The sequence below is a fragment of the Spinacia oleracea genome, chromosome 3 (genome assembly GCF_020520425.1).
Source record: "Spinacia oleracea cultivar Varoflay chromosome 3, BTI_SOV_V1, whole genome shotgun sequence".
Classification (NCBI taxonomy): Eukaryota; Viridiplantae; Streptophyta; class Magnoliopsida; order Caryophyllales; family Amaranthaceae; genus Spinacia; species Spinacia oleracea.
Window position 1 is genome coordinate 44,854,170 of NC_079489.1, and position 23,035 is coordinate 44,877,204.

The 23,035-nt window shown below is 33.5% G+C and overlaps 1 protein-coding gene across 2 annotated transcripts; it reads left to right on the forward strand.

The window, feature by feature from the left end:
* Nucleotides 1-18,363: 18,363 nt before the first annotated feature.
* Nucleotides 18,364-22,628, forward strand: LOC110803297 (probable isoaspartyl peptidase/L-asparaginase 2). Of its 2 annotated transcripts, none has more exons than XM_022008801.2 (4): nt 18,364-18,619; nt 18,924-19,157; nt 21,917-22,003; nt 22,070-22,628. In XM_022008801.2, the coding sequence occupies exons 1-4, from the start codon at nt 18,458-18,460 to the stop codon at nt 22,574-22,576; spliced, it is 990 nt and encodes a 329-aa protein (XP_021864493.1). In that variant the 5' UTR covers nt 18,364-18,457; the 3' UTR covers nt 22,577-22,628. The 2 variants fall into 2 exon arrangements, with proteins under 2 accessions (XP_021864493.1, XP_021864494.1); XM_022008802.2 differs by having other exon boundaries at nt 18,479-18,619; nt 18,961-19,157.
* Nucleotides 22,629-23,035: the final 407 nt, after the last annotated feature.

A 23,035-nucleotide genomic window follows, 5' to 3' on the forward strand; every position in this document is an offset into this window, starting at 1 on the left:
TGCCTCGTCGCCATCGCTTGCTGGGCACAACGCGGGCTGGCAGACGCGCATAGCTCGAAAGCCATCGCACACTGCCTCGACGCCAGCATTGATGTGTGTGTGCAGCGCTGCCCTTTCATGCATACAAATCTAATCAAACATACAAACAACATTCATGCATAATATACATTCATTAATATATAAGTGCATAAATAACTTTGGTGAACTAGTATGGCCCAAAACTTGGTCTTGAAGCATCCAATCTTTTCTTGACCTTGTTAGCTTGGCATCGTCTTGAACTCCATTCAAAATATAACTTAAAATTTTAAATAATCTAGAAGAACTTGAAATAATAATAACCTAATTATTACATCAAAACTTTAATGGTACCCATACCATATTTAAAACTTTACAATCAAAGATAAAATGGTACATAGACCGTATTTAAATATCCTAGATTGGTCATACTAGTCACCTTCAATACCTGCAACACATAAAATAATATCTATGCATTCATCCATTCATGTCCTAAAACGAATGGCCCAGGTAAATATGCAAGTATTTACATGATTTTATAAAAAATTACGTTCATGTAAACGCGTTCTAAAAGATTAATCAATTCCAAATTATTAATCCTTAAAATTATTCTAATCAAAATTTAATTTAATTAAAAAATAAAGGTGCCCTACGAAAAATAATTAGAATTAATTATTTTAAATAATTTCATTTAAACGGCTCCCACTTAAACGACAAATTAATAATCCATATTAATTTCACAAAATTTAGGCGAAAAATCGAAAATTTATTATTCAAATTAATTTTCGATTACTTGATTTCTTAGGGATTAAAATCTAGGTCGAAAAATTATAAAAATTTTCAATTTTAACAAATTTTATGGTGGTTTGTAATCATAGGATCCTAATTAAATTAACAATTAATTATGAAAATCAAAACAAATTCTAAATTATTTGAAATTCAAAAAATTAATGATAATACTAATTAGGTTGTATAATTAACAAAATTAGACCTTAAAATTGTTAAACATAAACAGTAGTTCAATCATAGATTTAAGATTTACATACAAGATTCGCAAATATTTAATTTAACATCATAAAAATTACAAATTTTGCATTCGAAAAACTAAAACCTCCGAAAAGTCATGGTTAGGCTTCGAATTTGGGATTCTGGGTTCGGCATCAAATCTTTGATTTTTGTCAAAATTTTAAAACGTCATTTACATGCGAAATTCACTATAAAAACATAAGATTTCAACTATTATTGAAAAAACTGCCGAAAATCCTACGAACATATAATCAAATAATCGCACGAATTTGCAATTAATCACAATCATGAAATTAATCAACCCTTTAATTCATTGAAAATTTATAAAATTTAATCCATGTTAACTATAATTGATTATGGAATTAATTAGAGGCTCGTGATACCACTGTTGGGTTATGAATAATACAAACAATATAATTCATGCTGAAAAACCATAAAGAATTCAAATTAATTGTCACGTAGTCAATTAGCATAATTTAGGTTACATACAATTTGATGCGTGCCTTCCCTAGCTGCTCACGAACCGAACAAGAACTAGTCTTTAGAGCTCCAAATGTCGCCCCTCCGTAGAAAGTCCACAGGACGTTTGTATCCGCCTTAGGTTCAACCAACTAGGATATTACTTAAGGTTTTATGCACTCGGGTTAGGCTAAAAACTATACTCTCACTTGAACACAATATGCTAAGAAAATGATTTTTTTTATGTATATAATTTATGAGGGCTAGCGTCATATTTATAGGGTAGGAAATAAGGAATTTGAGTCTTACTAGGAAAAGAATTACCAATCCCTTTAGGATTGAAATTCTTAACCAATTAGAATTGTAGCAATAATTAAACACTTAATAATTCAATTCTAATAGGACTAGGAAAACTAATACTTAATGCCAAAGTTACTTGGAAACTAAGTAATCGGACTTTTCTTGGAGCCCAAGACGAAGCAACCAACGCAGCCACAATGGGCCAAGCTGGCGCGCATGCCTGCCTAGGCCCAACCGCAGACGCAGCTGGCTCAAGGCCCAGGCGGGCTGCTGTTGCCTTGGCCTGTTGCTCACGCCTTGCTGTGTTCGCGACCCACAGCGCTCCAGGCCCATGACTAGGAGCTTGCGCTGGGCTTCGTGCTCAGTGCTATGCGCTCGGCCTCGTGCTTGTCGAGCGATAAGCCGGCTCGCTTGCCGGCTTGTCGCTCGTCGTACTTCCGATTTCGGAATCTATTTCCGTTTTGAAAAAATATTTACGTTTTCATTAATATTTCCTATTTCGAAAATAATTTCCTATTCTGACAATATTTCCGATTCCGCTAATACTTCCGTTTCTGGCAATTTTTCCGATTCCGGCAATATTTCTATTTCCGATAATATTTTCCGATACGATCCATGTTTCCGTTTTCGGCAACATCTACGACTTGGATAATATTCATATTTCCTTCATGAACCATATTTCCATTTCCGACAATATCTTCATTTCCGGAATATTCTTTACTTTGACTTTTGACGATTTCAGCTCCCACTGGAACCGAGATCCATCATTTCCGAATGATCATAAATAGAGTACTTAATGAATAATATATTCACTTAAATACTTGATCCGTTCACGTACTATTTGTGTGACCCTACGGGTTCAGTCAAGAGTAAGTTGTGGATTCATATTATTAATTCCACTTGAACTGAAGCGGCCTCTAGCTAGGCATTCAGTTCACTTCATCTCACTGAATTATTAACTTGTTAATTAATACTGAACATCATTTATTAGACTTAGTATTAAATGCATAAATGCAAAGTTGGACCAAGGGCATTATTTCCTTCAAAACCAGACTGTGATCTGAAATCATCTCTGTCGGTTTGAAAGCTTGCGACCGTATAGCCTTTAACAATCAACTCATTGGTACCACCATAGACCGGAAATTAATCCTTTGTCCATTTCAGGTATTTTAGGATATTCTTGGCAGCAGTCCAATGCGCCTCACCTGGGTCTGACTGGTACCTGCTCGTTGCACTGAGTGCGAACGAAACATCCGGCCTTGTACAAATCAAATCATAGCATACATAATAGATCCAATAGCCGAAGCATATGGAATTCCACTCATCTTTCTACGCTCATCAGATGTCTTGGAACACTGATTCTTGCTTAGATATATGCCATGTGACATGGGTAAATGGCCTCTCTTGGCTTCCATCATACTGAACCTAGCTAGCACTTTGTCAATGTAAGTGCTTTGGCTTAGTGCAATCATCCTCTTAGATATATCCCTATAGATCATGATGCCCAATATGTATTGTGCCTCTCCTAAGTCTTTCATTGAGAAACACTTTCCAAGACAAGTCTTTACATATTCCAGCATAGGAATGTCGTTTCCAATAAGCAGTATGTCTTCTACATACAAGACTAGGAATGCAATTTTACTCCCACTGACTTTCTTGTATACACAAGATTCGTCATGATTCTTGATGAAACCAAATTCATCGACTACTTCATCAAATCGTATATTCCAACTCCTTGATGCCTACTTTAATCCATAAATGGATTTCTTAAGCTTGCATATCTTTCCTTGATCCTTTGGATCGAAAAAATCCTTCGGCTGTGTCATAAACACAGTCTCTTCAAGAACACCATTCAAGAAGGCAGTTTTGACATCCATTTTCCATATTTCATAGTCATGAAAAGCGGCAATCGCAAGATTATCCGAATAGACTTAAGCATAGCGACTGGAGAAAAGGTTTCATCATAGTCAACGTCGTGAACTTGCATGTAACCTTTTGCTACCAATCTAGCCTTGTATATATATACAATTCCATCTTTGTCTTTCTTCAATTTGAAGACCCATTTTCTTCCGATAGGTGTAAACCCATCCGGCAAATCAACCAAATCCCATACTTGATTTTCAGACATGGAGTCTATTTCATATTTCATAGCCTCTAACCATTTTGTGGAGCTTGGGATCGTTATAGCTTGCTTGTAGGACATAGGTTCATCATTATCTAATCTGAGGACACATGTCCATCTGTTCGGGTGAACCTTAGTTCTATGTGACCTACGTGGGGCAACAACGTCTTGAGGAACTACTCCCATTGGCTCTTCTGAAGGCCTTGGAGGTTCTTCAACTTGAACTGCTTCTAAAGAGTTCTTGGTTCATTGTTTGTCTCGAATCTCTTTGTGGTCTATTATTCTGCCACTTGTCAATTTGGAAACGTGATTTCTTTGCAAAAAGACATCGTAACTAGCAACGAATACTTTGTTCTCTGACTTGTTGTAGAAGTAATATCTTTTGGATACCCAATAAAGAAAAAAAATTTAGATCTTGGTGCAAGCTTGTCCGAAATTAATCGTTTGACATATGCTTCACTACCCCAAATATTTAGAAAAGACAACTTTGGAATTTTCCCAGTCCATAATTCGTATGGAGTCTTTTCAACAGCTTTTGACGGAGCACGATTCAGTATGAGTATTGCTGTTTGCAACGCATGTCCCCAAAATTGTAAAGGAAGTTCGGCTTGACCCATCATTGACCTGACCATATCAAGTAAGGTTCTGTTTCTCCGTTCCGACACTCCATTCCATTGGGGTGTTCCCGGAGCAGTCAATTCAGAAAGAATACCCCATTCTTTTAGATGGTCATCAAACTCGTGGCTAAGATATTAACCTGCTTGATTTGATCTTAAAGCTTTTATTTTCTTCCCATGTTGATTCTCTACTTCATTTTGAAATTCTCGGAATTTCTCAAAAGATTCAGACTTGTGTTTCATTGAGTAAATATATAGCCATATCTACTGAAATCGTCCGTAAAAGTTATGAAATAGCTGAAGTCACCTCTAGCTTTTGTACTCATAGGCCCACATACTTCCGTATGTATTAACTCTAGTAGTTCGCTTCCTTTTTCTCCCACTTTTGAGAAAGGTCGCTTTGTCATTTTGCCAAGTAAACAAGACTCGCATTGATTAATCTTCTCTAAGTTGAATGATTCTAGAATTCCCTTTTTTGAAGTATTTCCATGCGTTTTGTGTTTATATGGCCTAATCGACAATGCCACAGATATGTGAGATCCGAATCACCAGTTTTAGCCTTTTTGGTATTTATTTTATAGATTTGTTTGCTTGTATCTAGCACATATGGACCATTTTCTTGTTGTGCTGAACCATAAACATTTCATTCAAAGAAAAAGAACAACTATTGTCTTTAAATTGAAAACTAAAACCTTTAGATTCCAAACTTGAGACGGAAATTATGTTTCATAGTAACAGTTTTCTAGTTGCAAAACAAAACCACTAGGGAAAGATATAAAATAAGATCCTACGACTAATGGAGCAATTTGTGCTCCATTTCCCATGCGTAGATCCATCTCGCCTTTATCAAGCTTTCTACTTCTCCTTAGTCCCTGCGAATTGGAACATAAGTGTGAGCCACAACCAGTATCTAATACCCAAGAAGTAGAATTTACAAGATTACAATGTATAACATACATACCTGAAGGAGAAGCGACGTTTCCGTCCTTCTCATCTTCCTTTATCTTAAGGCAATTTCTTTTGTAATGACCAATTTCATTACAATAAAAGCATTGCAATGTAGATGGAGAACGATCCCTCTTCATTTGCCTCTTGGGATGCGCCACTTGCCTTCCTGGAGTAGATGAAGATGCACCCTTGCTTTGGATCTTCCCCGGAACCCTTTTCTTGATTTTCTTACTCTTTACTTTTAGTGATACTTGCTTATCATTAACAAAGTCCACTTCATAATTATGAAGCATATTGATTAGCTCACTAACAATAATTTCTCTTCTTTTAGAAAAATAGAGTAGCTTGAATTTCTTGTATCCAGGGTGAAGAGAATTTAATAATATTCCCGCAGCTGTGGAATCTAGGAATGGATCACCAAGTAACTCAAGGCAATTGAACAGTCTAACCATCTTCTTCGTATGAGTCTTAATTGGTGTTCCAACAGTCATTTCGACATCAATGACCTTTTCCCTTGCCTTTTGTCTTTCGACTTCAAAGCAACAACCCAGTTGAGCATTAAGCTTAAGATCCCTAAATGAATGTACCAATTCAAAGACATTTTGGTCAACGTGTTGATCACCATGTTGGAATCTACCAAGACATATATCCCTAAGATGCCTTAGAAGTTCTCATGGTTCATATGCAATGAACCTTTCACTCCAATCTTTGGGGATTGAGCCAAGAATAAGATCCATCACTAGCGACATGTGGTTCGCCCACGCACAGTGCTTTTCAGGAGTCATATCCTTTGAGTAATAGCTGGGGATGGGATTATCAACAACATATTCAATGTTGTTCCATCTGAGGACTTGTCGAAGTTTCCTCTCCCAATCAAGAAAATTTGATAGATTCAACTTTACCTCCAGAATTTCTGTTACTTTGAGTGTTGTTTTAGACATTCTACAATTGAAAAGAATTTGTAATAAGTAACCATTCATAATCCTTTAATAACTTTGAAATAAAAGCAATCATGAAATCATTAAAGCTATTCAACATTTCATTCATGCAAAATAAACATGGTCCATAATGAATGAAACGATTCCAAGACCCTAAAAGTCCTAAATTCTTAAGCATGCTTTGGCTTGTCTTAAGTCTTTTAAGATTCTAGGTAAGCAAAACCGATTGCTAGTAGTCTCTAAATTACTCTTGGTTAATAAATTAATACTATAATTTATCCCATTGCCACAATATATGCCAATATTATTTGAGTTAAAACCACAATCAATGTGTTCCTTTGGGATACCTTACCATCTAAGTCTACTAAAATAGAACCTCGCTTTGGCGGAAACCTACTATCTTAGGTCCTTAGATTTTTGTAAGTCCTTGATTTTGAAGGCAATTATAAACTCAATATTACTTTGGACCTAGTTGTTTCTATGTTGGGTTGATTGTTAGTGAACTAAATCTAATCAAACATACAAACAACATTCATGCATAATATACATTCATTAATATATAAGTGCATAAATAACTTTGGTGAACTAGTATGGCCCAAAACTTGGTCTTGAAGCATCCAATCTTTTCTTCACCTTGTTAGCTTGGCATCGTCTTGAACTCCATTCAAAATATAACTTAAAATTTTAAATAATCTAGAAGAACTTAAAATAATAATAACCTAATTATTACATCAAAACTTCAATGGTACGCATACCATATTTAAAACTTTACAATCAAAGATAAAATGGTACATAGACCGTATTTAAATATCCTAAATTGGCCATACTAGTCACCCTCAATACCTGCAATACATAAAATAATATCTATGCATTCATCCATTCGTGTCCTAAAACGAATGGCCCAGGTAAATATGCAAGTATTTACATGATTTTATAAAAAATTACGTTCATGTAAACGCGTCCTAAAAGATTAATCAATTCCAAATTATTAATCCTTAAAATTATTCTAATCAAAATTTAATTTAATTAAAAAATAAAGGTGCCCTACGAAAAATAATTAGAATTAATTATTTTAAATAATTTCATTTAAACGGCTCCCACTTAAACCAATATTTAATTTTGGACCTTTTAATTTTAAATATTTAAACTCACGGCCCAGTCAAGTTAAATAAAATAAAATAAACAAAAAACCCACCGTTAGCCTCTTCATGCAAAATTAAGCCCAAAGCCCAAAGTTAGGCCTTGACTGAAAAACGAAGCAAAGTTGTGCAACATAGGCTAGGCTTGCGCCCAACCCATCGTTGCCTTGTGCATTGCGTGCCATACGAAGATGAGGAGCAGCGCCCCACTCCTCGCACAGCGCAGCGCACAGCCATGCAACATGAGCTGTTGCTGCTGCCTTGCTTGCCCGCCACGGCCAGCGCGCGCTGGCACGCCCAGCTCGCTCGTTGGGGCCTCGCATCGCTGCGCCAAGCTACGGAGTGCAGCACGCATGGGCTACGCCGAGGGGCACATGTCGCACACCGGCCCCTTTTTCCGTGCCTTTGGCTAGTGCCATACTAGCCAACCATCAATAAAAAACAATTAATTTCATGAAACACTATTTGCATGACATTATTTTTCATAAAATTAACAAAATTAATCGTTTTAATTACGAAAAATAACGTTTTGAGTAAATTTATTAAATTTCAAACAATCCAATTTGAGAAATTAATAAATCATGGCTAACAATTATTTAAATTTATGAACATCAACAAAATTTTGAATGATTTTGATAATCAAATCCAAAACTTTAAATCGTTCTAAACATTTAAAATCAGATTTTTATCAAATTTGGTTTAGGTGATGATTAAAATTAACGAATCCAATTAAAATTTTAATCCAGGAATTTTTAAAAATTTCCATTTAAACATGAAATCCTATTCCCCTTCTCATCTAAATATATTTTCAGATCTAACCAATTATTAAAAATAATTTTCGATTTAAAATTCATTAAATTAGGTAAAATTAAAATTAGGGTTCATACTTAATATTCATGGACGAAAAAATCACCATAAGTCCATAACATACCCAAGAACAGTAGGGAAAATCTTCAATTAATTCCGAGTTCATTAGGCCGAGCAATTAATTGAAAAAGTTTCCAAATTTAACGATTTAATTCATTAATTAACAAAACGCCCAAAAATAGAACTTCGGGGCCTGTTTTTGAGATTATGTTCTCATGAGTTGATCTTAAAACGCCGTTTCCAATCAGATTAGTGTCAGAAAAATCGAATTACTGACATATTACGAATTTAGAATTAATTTCTACTACTTATCCAATAATCCAGAAAAATTCGAAAAGTTAACATAAATAATGGGAAAAATTAGACAATAATCACAAACATATAAAATATGCTAATAAGCATTGTGGAGGCAAAATCAATCATGTTTGGTCTTAAAATAACATTGTCTTGCAACCCGAGTACGTTAATTATTGAATGTGATTTGCTTGCATGTGGTGAAGATGCTCTAAAATGAGCAATGTGATGGTTCTTACCTTGGTGTAGAAGTTAGAGAATTCTTAGCTTTAATTGTGCCATTGATTACATGTTGTTAATTAGTTTAGTTGTTCTGATTAGCTTTAATTGTGCCATTGAAACAGCAGCTATCTTAAGCCGTTTGCAAGACTGAACGTAATGGACTTATTAGCTGGTGTTTGCAGGACTTATTTGATTGTCGTTTTTGTGTATTTTCAAGTAGGACTGGTGGCTGAGGAGAGAAATCCTTCTGATATTAAAGTGTTCATGGTTTTTTAAATAGTGTATTTTCATGGACTTCTATGTATGAGGAGTGTTGGACAAATAGTATTAGTTGAGGACTTGAGGGCTGTTTATTATTGTAATACTTCAAAACTAATTAAGTCCATCACAAAGAGATATTAAAATTTAAGGTAAAGAGGTTACTATGGGGGTTAACGAAGTGTATTTTTGTGACGGATAATTCATAGGTTATTTTGTCGTTGCTTGATTATTTCTGATCATGAGCATTGTAGGAGGTTTAATCTTCTGTCACTCTTTCTTTGGTCTTTTGTAAGCGACTGTTTAATTTGTAGTTGCATTTCTATATCATCCCATTTGGTATGTGTTTCGGTCATTGGGTAACTCAAATCTTGACAGTATGTAGCTATGTAATACAATTTTAAGTTTTTATATAATTCCGCAGGCATCGCGTGCATATATATATATATATATATATATATATATATATATATATATATAGGGTGAGGTTCCGGTGAGAACCGTCTTAGGGTGAGAACCCCTCTTATGGTGAGAACCCCTTATGTGCGTATTTTATGAACTGTGTATGCATATAATTTGTACTGTATGTGCATATTTTTTCAACTATATGTGCACGACTTATTTTTATAATTTAGAATAAATTTTGTGATTTTCTAAAAATAATAATAATAAAAAAAATACTGTGATATGTTCTCAATCTAAGTGATATATGCCCGACTTGTTCAGTTACAAAAATAAGCACATTATATCTAAGATAAATAATATGCATTCATAGTTCAAAAAATATGCATATTTAGTTCTAAAAATATGCATATATAGTTCAAAAAATATGTATATTCAGTCTAAACTCTGAATTAAGTTTTATCTCAAATAATATACATACATACGAAAGTGTAATCCGATAAGCACTATGATCCACAACTGAGCCTCAAGTTTCAAACATAAGCTCTCCATTATCATTGTATTTTGACACTAAAAGGCTCGCAAGTCAGCAGGCCCGGTCCTGACATTTTGAGGGCCCTAGGCGAAATATGGGATTTGGGCCCCTTCGAAAATAATACGTCATTAACTAAAATGATTTTTTTTTTGTGAAATCCATTATATTGTTGAATTCAAATCAATAAAAACTTACTATATCTCCTTTGCATGATCCTAGAATTTTAAAATTCGGCTCTAGTCGATTTCTTGAAATATTTCAATAAAATAAATACTCACTTAATTACAAGATAATTAATATGCGTAAAGAGATATTTTTTTAAAATAAAGGTTCATTTTGAGCATATAAAAATATCAATTAATTTTGTCTTCATTAAAATGCTTATCTATTTTAAAACTTATAAACCTATGTCCATCAAATAAGCATTTTTTTCTCACATATAATTATATCAATTAGAACTGAGTACTAAAAGTCAAATACTATGTACATAAACTCAACGTAAAACACAAAAATAAAAATATTGACAACGTTTAAAAAAAAAAAAGTTAGTAAGGGGAGTCGAACCCTAGACCTCTAGTAAATACCAAAACTTTAAAAGCTACTTTCTACCAATGAGCCAAAGAAATAACATGTATATTTAATGCGTTGTTTATTACTAGTACTAAATTACTGGATAGACAATTATTTTGGGCCCCTTTCCGCCTTGGGCCCTAGGCGGTCGCACCCCTCGCCTACCCCCTAGGGCCGGCCCTGCAAGTCAGACCCTGTAAACAATTTTCTCTAGCAGATGAAAATCCATAATCTTCCCTCTCTCATCCCTCTCTTATCTCTCATATAACCATTTGAATTTGAATGCTCATCCAACCTTTACACGTGACATGATTTAGCTGTTTGATTAAATGCGTTCCTAATCAAATTATTTAATGTGGTTTCCAGGAACATCTCGAATTTGAAATCAAAGATGGATGTGTTGTAACCGATTTCTTACGTACAGTTTCCAATTGTTTCCTAATCTTATTCCACCACCATCATCAAATTAAAGTCAATCAGCCGGCGAACCGTGTGTTCCCCTTTCTAATCACAATCTAATCCCCGAAATTACCAGAATTCGGAAAATTTGGATCGAGGTAAGCTTGATTTTCAAATCAATCTTCTTTGGTTAAGACTGCCATTGTTGAGGAGAGAGAAAAAGAGGAGATGGAATTGGCCAAGGTGGTGGTGGTTGTGGTGGCGTGAAGCTTCAAATCAATCTTCATTTTACGAAAATGGCGATGATTCAATTTGAAAGTTTCGAGCTTCACATTATTAAAAGATCGAGAAAATTTACTTGATTTTGATAGAGATCTACAATGAAAAATTCGAATTAGTACGAAATTGGGGAAATTGAGCATTGGGGGTGAAATTTGAGAGAAATAGGGAGAGAAAATGAACTGTGCGTATAAGGAGAAAGGGAAGAGTCCGAAGAGAGGAGAAGGGTTATAGGGATAAACCAATAAAAGAAATGAATGACCCAGATTTAACTAAATTAACGGTTAGATGGAGGTTCTCACCTTAAGGTGGTTCTCATAGAAACCTAATCTATATATATATATATAGATTTAGGTTCACATGAGAACCATCTTATAATGAGAACCCCTTCTACGGTGAGAACTCTAATCTTGACCGTTCATTGTTTAGATCTTGACCGTTAATTTCTTTCATTCACCTCACGTCGGTTTGCAGAGAAGAACTTAGAAACCTTTCGTTTATCCTCTTCCTCCGACACACATTTGACTTTCCAGTATCGTGTGCTCTTTAGATGTAAAGGATTCATCAAAAACCCAGAAATTATTGTTCATAGTATATTCAAATACGAAATCGCGTCAATTACAAAGAGAGAGAAAATTAGAGGAGCACAATTCCCAGTTTAATTTGTGTTCTATTTGCTCTCGTGAATGGAGGACAATTTCGATCGTGTAAGTTATTTTGTTCGATTTTCATTCATTCAAATTTCTATTTCTGAATTAAGGTAAAGAATATGAAAATCAAGGTCTTGTGTTATGGGAGCATACCAAGACTTACAGACGCTCAGAAATTGAACCAACAATTTGGATGGTAGTCTTGATAGAATCTGGAAATTAAATGATGTCTTCTGGGATATCAGTATGAACATTAAACAACAATACTACTGCAAATTGTTTCAGATTATACATACTCCATAGTTATAAGGATTCGTTCAATTTAAAGAGCTTTTATGGAGTATACAATTGGATATCAAATCAAACTCGAATTGGAAATTAAAATCGAGATAACTACGGTGTTTTAGGGTTGATTAATTGTTTTCTTATTTGGTGGTTTTCTGACGTAATACATCTGGCATAATCCAGTATTATCTAATTGTTGTACACATGGTTGTAAATTTGAAAAGAAAACATGTAGGGGACAAAAAAATCCACCACCATCAACATTTTTTCATGCACATATTTTTTCAACTGAATATGCATATTTTTTAAACTATATATGCATATTTTTTGACTTGTATATGCATATTTGACTCGTATATAATGTGTATATTTATTAAAGTTTTTTAGAAAATCAAAATTATCTTCACCTAAAAACAAGTGCAAATTTAGCTTAAAAAACATGCATATATGGTTCGAAAAATATGCACCTAATAACCGAAAAATACGTACAAAGATTCTCACGATAAGAAGTTCTCACCATAACAGGGTTCTCACCGGAACCTCACCATATATGAGAGAAAATGGTGAAAGAGAGAGGAAGAAGGTTGAATTAGAGAGAGAGTGTGAAAAACTAATATTATCTTTAGAGAGAGAAACGTATCTTTTTATTATTTGGTAGGTGGGAGGTTATTTACAATATTGCCATTAATTTCTTTTAATCCTATCCCATGAAATTCATCTAATCCTACGGATTAGATTCATTCTCATATATACTAGTATACTCACATAGGGACCTATTTTCACCGGATCCCTCCCATATATATATATATATATATATATATATATATATATATATATATATATATATATATATATATATATATATATATATATATATATGAGAACGTCTTAGGGTGAGAAGAAATTCTCTTATGATGAGAACCTCTTTAGTGCGTTTTTTTAAACTGTATATGCATATAATTTAAACTATATGTGCATATTTTTTAAAACTAGTAAAAGTTACGTGCGTTGCACGTAGGGGTGAAAGATTGGTAGCAAAAAACGGAAAATCGAACCAAACCAAACCGAACAAGAAATTCGGTTTGATTTTTTTTTCTATTCGGTTCGGTTTGGACTGAGATTTATAAAAAAATTGGTTTTATGGTTTGGATTGGACTGAAAAGTTTGAAACCGAATAAACCGAACTAAAAACGAATAAACCGAACTTGATTAAAAAGTATAATAAGGGCCAAAAAATCGGCTAAAAACAGGTATAATATTGGCCCAAAAACAGGCACAAACGAAAGGCTCATGAAAATTCGGTTTTATGGTTTGGATTGGACTGGAAATTAAAAATCTGGTTTGGTTTTGGTTTGGATTAAAATGTTATTTGGTTTGGATTCGGTGAATAATTAGTTCGGTTTGGATTCGGTTTGGGCCTTAATCCAAACCGAAAACCGAACTTTCACCCCTAGTTGCACGTGGTTGTTTTTTTAAAAGGATAATTATATTTGTTTTTCATCTACTACGTAGTTTTAATTTAAATGTACAAAAAAGGTTAAGATGATAGTTCACAACTTTTTATATTTCCTCCGTTTCCGGAAATATCGCACAATGGTTGATCTTTACTTCTCTAACCATTACTTTGACTCTTAATATCTCAAATCGTGAGCAAGTAAAATTATAAAAAAATAATGTTTAGAAAATATATATCGATACAAATCTAACATGATCCCACACGATTAAAATTTCATTACCTACGAATGAAAAAAAATGGCCAAAGTCGTAGTGTGAACAGTATAAAAAACAAATGGTGCGACATTTTACGAACGGAGGAAGTAGTTATATTTGACAAATTTTCCCCCAGTATTAAATACAATCCTAGCGATCCAAGTTACATCGATGTCATAGGACATCTATCGTAAAATTTAAGGTGCTATGAGCAATTCGATATTTTATCCTCTTTTTTGTGAGACAGAGAGTCGTCGTGTTCTTATTGTTGCATCTATCAACTTAGAAACTTTACTTCAAATGCCTAATTGATAAATTAATACTTTAAAAAAAAAACAAATTTGAGACTAAAAAATAAACACAAAACAGTAAGGTTGTAAGAGTCATAAATCTCTTACAAAACAAAAGGTATATCGGGCTAATTTATATCCAGTTTTTCTGACTTTTAACATGTTTTGATTAACTTTTATATTATAATTTTTTTTTTGGATAAACTTTTAAAAGAGTTGCATAATTATCTTTTATAATTTTAGTGAGTTTGAAAAATTTTATAATTTTTTTAAAAGAAAAAATTTATCTCTAAAAAGCAAATAAGTTTTATATTATACCGGAGTTCCTTTTAAATATTTTGACTTAACTTTTATTATGACGCACAATATTTATTATACACCTCCTTCGTAAAAGAATTTGTGCTCATAAAACACAAACATGTCAAGGAACATTTAGCTAAATTCATCATGTTAAGAGTTTTGAGATAATGAGGCGGATGTACGTAGTATTGTAGTAATTAATACTCTATTATTATTATTACTAGATTTAAGCCCGTGCGATGCACGGGTTAATTTTTGTTTGTGTTAAATTATACTTCTATGATTCTTTATTTTTTGTAACATATTAAATAGGCCGGTCTTGTGCGTACCCGCACAACCGCACCCGATCGCTTAAGTATAAGCCCGTACAAATTAATTAAGAGTATGTTTATATAAAGGTTTACTCTTATATTTTTGTAATATCATCACGTTAAATGGAGTATTGTTATTTTTATTATCTTCCAATAAATTATGTAGGTACGAATCTAAAGTTTAATAATTTTCTACTTTCAATTTGATTAACTAAAATAATACTCCATAAAATTTAATAGTCTTAATACTTATCTTAAAACTATTACCCAAAACTCACGAATCTTTAAAAAGTTAAATATTTTTCTTTTAAAAAAAATGAATTGAATGGGCAAGTTTTTTACACTGTTTTGTATTATCCAAAGATTAAACAAAACAAACAAACTATTCATAATATTAATTGCTCTTTACATTAAAAAAATAAAAAATAAAAAAAAAACACTATACCCAGTGTGAGGAAGAACAAATAATAAATATATGGGAAAAAAATCTGAATTATCAAGCCACAATATTACAATGAAAATTATTATCATAATCCAATTTTACGTGCATAATATGTTGGATAAATCATGATGAATAAAATGTTATTTGTAACACATAAAATCACTATATGAGCAATCTAATGCATATGATTAATTAATTAAGGAATCAATTGATAAAAAAAATTAAAAAATAAACGCATTGATGTAATCTAAAGGGCTTACAATAGCTAGCCACCAAAAAATCTACATCACCAATCCAATAACCCAAAGTACTCCTAAAAGAGAGTAAAGGTTCTTGGTGTTCAGTAGAAGAGATTAATGGTTTCCTCCACCACCATGGAAGCTTCCCCGAACCAAACATAAGCAAACTTAGGAGTAGAAAGTGGTATGGGATTTGCTATATATATGTGCCAAAGATAAAAAAGAATACGCAAAACTGAATGTGAACTAATGAATACCAAGTTAAAAAAAGTTTAACATCTATCCAGTTGGAAGCATCAAAGGTTCAGCACTATTTTCCACAGCATTCATCTCAAACTGATCGAGACTTTACGCTTTACAGAGAACACAAACATCTTGGATTTATACAATATAAATTGTATGGTACTCCTCATCGACGTAGTCCATTGCGATTCTATCTTTTACGTTAGTGATTATCTTTTAAGTTGTTTATAATGGATTGTTAATTTTATCATTTCTAAATGTTTTATCATTATTTATCATTTAAAAATAAAATTAATATCTGATTATGTGACTGGACAATCCTATGTGGACGCTCCAGAATCTCTTGAAAAAACTCCCCTTTATATATATATATATTAGATTATTATTAGGTAGAATTTACATGCTTGAGATCAACAAACACGTACATTGGTCGTTTTGGTCTAAAAAGTCAACACATGAGATATCATTTACCTTAATGTTCTTAGAGAACTCCTACAAGAAACAACTTACAAGGGTAAAAATGGAATGAAAAATTACGACAAAATATAGTTGGGTGTGGGGCTTTTTATTATAGAAGATATAACTCGTAGCTTTGTAGAACCAATTGGTTTTGTAGTGTTACAAGTTTTGTAAATTTCAAGTGGTCCTAAACAATCTCATTGCGAGAGTGAGGATTGATACATAGGTTCTACAAAAGTAAAAAAAGTTGTAACTTGTCATTATAAGATGTTGTACCTTAGTTTGAGAAATTGATGTGGCAAAGAAAAGCTAATAAAAGGTTGTTGATTGTCATTCCTCGTGATTTAAAGTTCTAAACTTAGTTTTTAGGTCCGGACGATGCCCGGATTACTACATTAGTAACATTAACGTTTACTTATATATAATTTTTTGTAATGATAACATGAAACATGTAATAGCTTGGTGGTAAAAGCTTTATTGTATAAACTCAAGGTCATGAGTTCAAATCTTACACAAACCATTTTTTTATGTAGATGAATATTACATGGAGAGAACGACCCATAAACAGAGCGCCACGTGTCACGTATACTTTCTAAGTCCTCTATTTAAACGGTTGTAGATGATCTTACTCCGTATACAATTAGAATCACTAAACAATATTAATGGGGAAGGGGAAAAGTCAACAAATTTGGAAAGTGTGTTGTTCTACGTAGGGGTGTTCATCATCGGACCGGAGCAGACTGAAGAACGAATTTTGATAATTCAAGATCCGAAAACTGGACCGATTATGCTTGGATTGAATTCGGACCAGATCGAAAAAATCGGTCCAAACGGATCGGACCGGTTGTAGACCTATTTCTAAATATTTTTTATTTTTCTAAAAATTATGGTAAAATAGAAAAAATATATGGAGAGAAAGACCCATAAGCAGAGCGCCACGTGTCACGTATACTTTCTAAGTCCTCTATTTAAACGGCTGTAGATGATCTTACTCCGTATACAATTAGAATCACTAAACAATATTAATGGGGAAGGGGAAAAGTCAACAAATTTGGCAAGTGCGTTGTTCTACGTAGGGGTGTTCATCATCGGACCGGAGCGGACAAAAGACCGAATTTTGATAATTCAAGATTCGAAAACCGGACCGATTATGCTTGGACTGAATTCGAACCAGACCGAAAAAATCGGTCCAAACAGATCGGACCGGTTGTAGACCTATTTCTAAATATTTTTTATTTTTCTAAAAATTATGGTAAAATAGAAAAAATATACTTCCTCCGTCTTTTAATACTCGCAACGTTTGTTAGTTTCACGTATGCCAATGCACAACTTTGATCATTTATATCTTAAATTCTCTTTATGCAAAAATTATAAAAAGTTGATATTTTGAAAATACACATTGAGACGAATCTAACAAAATCCCACATGACTATGTTTTATCTTATATAAAAAGCACTAAGAATAGTCAAAGTAGATTATATGAATAGTGGCAAAAGTCCAAACGTTGCGAATATTAAAAGACGGAGGAAGTATATAAAAAGCCAATTGTTTAAGGCATTTTTCGAAAGCTAAAATAAAATATACGGAGTATAACAATATAGTAATATTTACAACATATTAAAGGAGAGAATTGCATTTTAAATAGAATATATTTTATTTTATTAAGGATAAATGGGTCCAGTCCAAAATCGTGTATTTTACCGGACCAGACCGAAGATCGAAAATTGATATTTCTCGATCCAAAGACCGGACCGATTGCCTTCAATCCGGTCCGATTTGGTCTGGATCAGTCTGGTTCGATATGGACCAATTTTTGCACACCCCTAGTTCTACGTAATAGGAAAGTCTTGATTCCCTTTGCCCAAATACAGATAACAATTAAAATCGTACACATCATGGACACACAAGCAATAATAACGCGGAATTTTTAATTAATAGTATTCAAATCAAAATTAGTAAATTAACAAAGTAAAATCCCATTTAATTAGTTAGTTGGAGTCCGTAAACAGTAAACTCTCCTCCTGTATTTAAGGAGGAAGGCGTTGAGTGCCAAATAGTAGAATCACAACAGCCTACCGAAACAGACCAATTTACTCCGCAACCAAAACATTTGGTGTTTCATAGGGAGATTCCATAGCATGGGAAAATGGGCGATAGCATTGCACGGTGGCGCAGGTCTCGATCCCCACCTACCTTTACATAGGCAAGAGGAAGCCAAAAACCTTCTTGCTCATTGTCTTAACCTTGGCATTTCTGCTCTTCGCTCCAATCTTTCTGCCCTTGATGTCGTTGAACTTGTTGTAAGTCCTTTTTTATCTTGTTAATTCTGTTACCGTGATTTCTTTTGCGCTAATGAGAAACAACTTTAAGATCTCTATTCAATTTAGTAATTGAACTTTTAATGTTCCTCCGTAGAATAATTCATTATACATTTACACATTCTTTCAATCATAATATTCCATAGTAAACACACAAGTTTTGGCTTATTTTTTACAACCAATAAAAATGAAACTATCAAATTAAAGGAACTTAATTGTATACCATATATTTTGAATCCCTTGTATCACACACTAATTCATGATATTTGTTTTGAATGGGTAAAAGGTTCGGGAGTTGGAGACTGATCCTCTATTTAACTCAGGCCGTGGTGCAGTGCTAACTGAAAAAGGCACGGTGGAGATGGAGGCAAGTATCATGGATGGGCCAAAACGAAGGTTCGGTGCTGTATCGGGTTTGAGCACGGTGAAGAACCCGGTTTCATTGGCTCGACTCGTTATGGATAAATCTCCTCACTCTTATCTCGCCTTCTCTGGAGCAGAGGAATTTGCCCAACAACAGGTTTTTGTTACCACATTCTTTAATACTCCGTACTTCGTGTACAACTGGCTAAACGTTTTACTAAACTTTTATTTTTTTTTAGATTGAGGAGGTTCAACCGAAAATTTAGCCCATGTCCAATGCCCATGCTCCATATAAAATTTAAAGGATTTTATCATCTTTGCTCTGTTACTCTATTATAGGGGTGAGCAAAAATTGGTCCGGACCGGACCAACCCAGACCGGACCGAATTGGATCAATCCAGATTGGATCGGACCAGACCGAAGGCAATCGGTCCGGTCTCTGGGTCGAGAAATATCAAGTTTCGGTCTTCGGTCCCGTCTGGTCCGGTCCAAAATCAGATTTTGGACCGGATCGATTTTTTCTTAATAAAATATAATATAACTATTTAAAAATTTAATTCTCTCCTTTAATATGTTGTAAATATTACTATTTTGTGTTATATTTTATTTTAGTTTCTAGAAAAAGCCTTAAACAATTGTTTTTTTATAAATATTTTTTCTTTTTTACCATATTTTTTTAGAAAAAGTAAAAAATATATAAAAATAGGTCTACAACCGGTCCAGGTTTTGGACCAATTTTTCCGGTCCAGCCCGGGTTCGGTCCGAGCATAATCTGTCCGGTTTCCGGGTCTTGAATTATTAAATTTCGGGCTTCGGTCCGGTCCGGGTTCGGACTGATGAACACCCCTAACTCTATAGTCTATATTCTTGTTTTTTTTGAAGTCACAGTCGTAGTCTTTTAAGAGTTACATTTCATTTTTGGTAACTTTTATACTTATTTCCCAATTGTTTATTATTCTTTTATTTTCCTATGATCCCACTTAAATCATAAATAATTCAAGTTTTTGTAACTTTTACACTCCACTTGTTTATTTTTATTTTTTATACTTCTATATTGTCAACTATCCCACTTGCATGATTATTATATCAAATTCAACTATACTTCCTTAATATTTGTGCCAGTCAACATATATCCTCAGAAAATATGGAGAGAGTGTGTAAAATGAAGTGCTAGATTATGTATCGTACACACACGGATATTATAAAATTATAATTTGACCATTTTTTATAGAATATTTGAGTAACAAAAGGTGTTCAAAAATGAGGTAGTATGGAATACAAAAGATTTTCACATATTTTCAAAAGATTAATGAAGTTTTAGTCAAATATACTGAATCTTTCCATAAAAATTATTGAAATAAATAAATGAAAAAAAATAGTTTTGGCGGAAAAATTTGTAACTAGAAGTTACCATGGCATTCCTACTGTCTGTTTTAGAATAATAGTGTCTGTTTTAAAATAATGCAATAGATAAATAAGTCATAGAAAGTTGAAAAATAACGGAGGAATTTTGTTTCTTTTTTGGTGCAAATGAATAAAAAGGGCAATAATAAGTTACAAACATCGAACGGGGAAGGGGCGTTTGAACCTAAGACCTATCGTACAAATACCCTTAGCTTAACAAATACCCTTAGCTTAACCACTAGGCCGAGACCTCATTGATAACAGAGAAAATATATACGTAATAGTAATGTGGTATGGAGTATAAGATATAAATCATAAAAAGTTTGATGTTTACATAAAATAACTATTACTTCCTCCGTCCCGGAATACTTGAAACGGTTTGACTTTTTGCACTATTCACATAATTCACTTTGACCCTATTTTATTTCAAGTATACGAAAATAAATGTTATTATAAAATATATTGTTGGCTTCATCTTAATATATATTTTCAAAATATTAATATTTTATAAGTTTTTATAATATGTAGTTAAAGATATTGGTGGTCAAAGTTGTGCATTGGCAAGCGTGTCCAGTCAAAACGTTGCGAGTATTCCGGGACGGAGGGAGTATTACATCCTTATTTTTATACTTCGTACTATTTATACTTCCTCTGTTTTTTTTAAATGATACAATTGTTTAGGCACGTTTGACAATACACGATTTCAAACATTAATATTTTCCATTATGGATAAAAAATATTATAAAATATGATATTTAATAAATATTTATTGAGACGAATCTAATAAAAACCCACACGACTATGTTTTTCTTAAGTATAAATCATAAAAGGAAGTCTAATGAATTTGTCGGAATAGTGTCAAAAACTCAATTATGTCATACGAATAGGAACGGAGATAGTATGTACATAGCACTAATATTTTCAATATTCATACTATTATAATACAGATCGTCGTGATTATTTTATTTATTTTTTATAATTCGATCAATATGTTAAGATCTAGTCATCTTAATATAAACTCTTGAGTGGCCCAGCAAAAAAAAAAAAAAAACTCCAATTCTCCCACCAATAATTAAAGTAACCATTATAGTCTGGGGAGCTTGATACGACTGATTGGGTAAATAGACATTGCCGCTATCCTAACGATCGTTAAAGAAGTTTTATTTTTTAATCCATTAAATATGTACTACCTCTGTTTCAGAAAGATATTTAAGCTTACTATTTGTACGAAGTTCGGTGTAATTTTTGATCGTTAATATATCCAAATTTTGTATGGCAAAAAATCATAAAAAGTTGATAGGTATAAAATGCATTTTGACACGGATCTAACAAGATATCTCATGATACTTTTGATAGATATATTAGTGAGAATTTATGGTCAAAATTTTGATTATTGGACACATTTTTCAAAGCGTAAAGAAGTTAATGAAAACGGAGGTAGTAAGTGTTTTTGTTAAGAATATTTATGTGATTGGAGAAGGAATGATTTAATCTATAACGAAATTGATTTAGGGCGTGGAGATGATGGAGAAAGAGTATTTCATTACACAAGACAACGTGGGGATGCTTAAGCAAGCCAAGGAAGCTAAAGCCATCCTGGTATGTACGTGTAATGATGAGATTGTATAATGTCAACATGATAATATGTTTTAAGAATTTGAGCAGTTTGACTATAGGATACCAACAACGGGGTTAGACAGTTGTGGCGCAGAGGCAGAGAATGAAAATCCAATGATGATGAATGGTGTACCCTTAAGCGTGTATGCGGCAGAGACAGTAGGATGTGTGGTGGTGGATATTGAAGGGAGGTGTGCGGCAGCAACGTCAACAGGAGGTCTGATAAATAAGATGGTTGGAAGAATAGGAGATTCTCCGATCATTGGGTCAGGGACATACGCATGTAAATTATGTGCAATTTCATGTACAGGAGAAGGGGAATCTATATTACGAGGAACACTGGCTCGTGATGTAGCTGCTGTAATGGAGTACAAAGGATTAAAGCTTCAGGAGGCAGTTGACTTTGTCATTAAGGAGAGACTTGATGATGGTGGCAAAGCTGGCCTTATTGCTGTGTCTAATCTTGGGGAAGTGGCTTTTGGGTTTAATACAAATGGTATGTTTAGAGCTACTGCTACTCAAGATGGCTTCATGGAGATTGCTGTTTGGGAGTAGAGAATACAGATTTTCCTATTATTATTAATTATGTTATTCATTTATACATTCATTTTGGTTTTTTTTTTGTTATTTGGGGTACAAGTTTTAATTTCAATTACAGTTTTTTAGTAAAAAAAAAAAAAATTACACTACGGGAAAATTAGAATGACCAAAAAATAAACAAACTGCACGAATAAGCCCTGGAGCAGTCTGCAAGCAAATTCTAATGCATTGCGGAACTATAACAAATCGATTGGGACAAAACAACATGCAATTTTGACGTCCTTGGCATGTTTATTCTCGGAAGTTGGGACTAAGTAACCTAACCGCCACGGGGGGTGTATACGCTTCGATGTTGTCCACTAGAAAATTTCGTGGTAGCCCATCTATCCAAAACCAAATCGCTTGCCTCCTGGGTGCATTCTTGGTATGCGTCACTCCTACCCGTACCGGATAGGCCCTTTATGGTAAAATTCA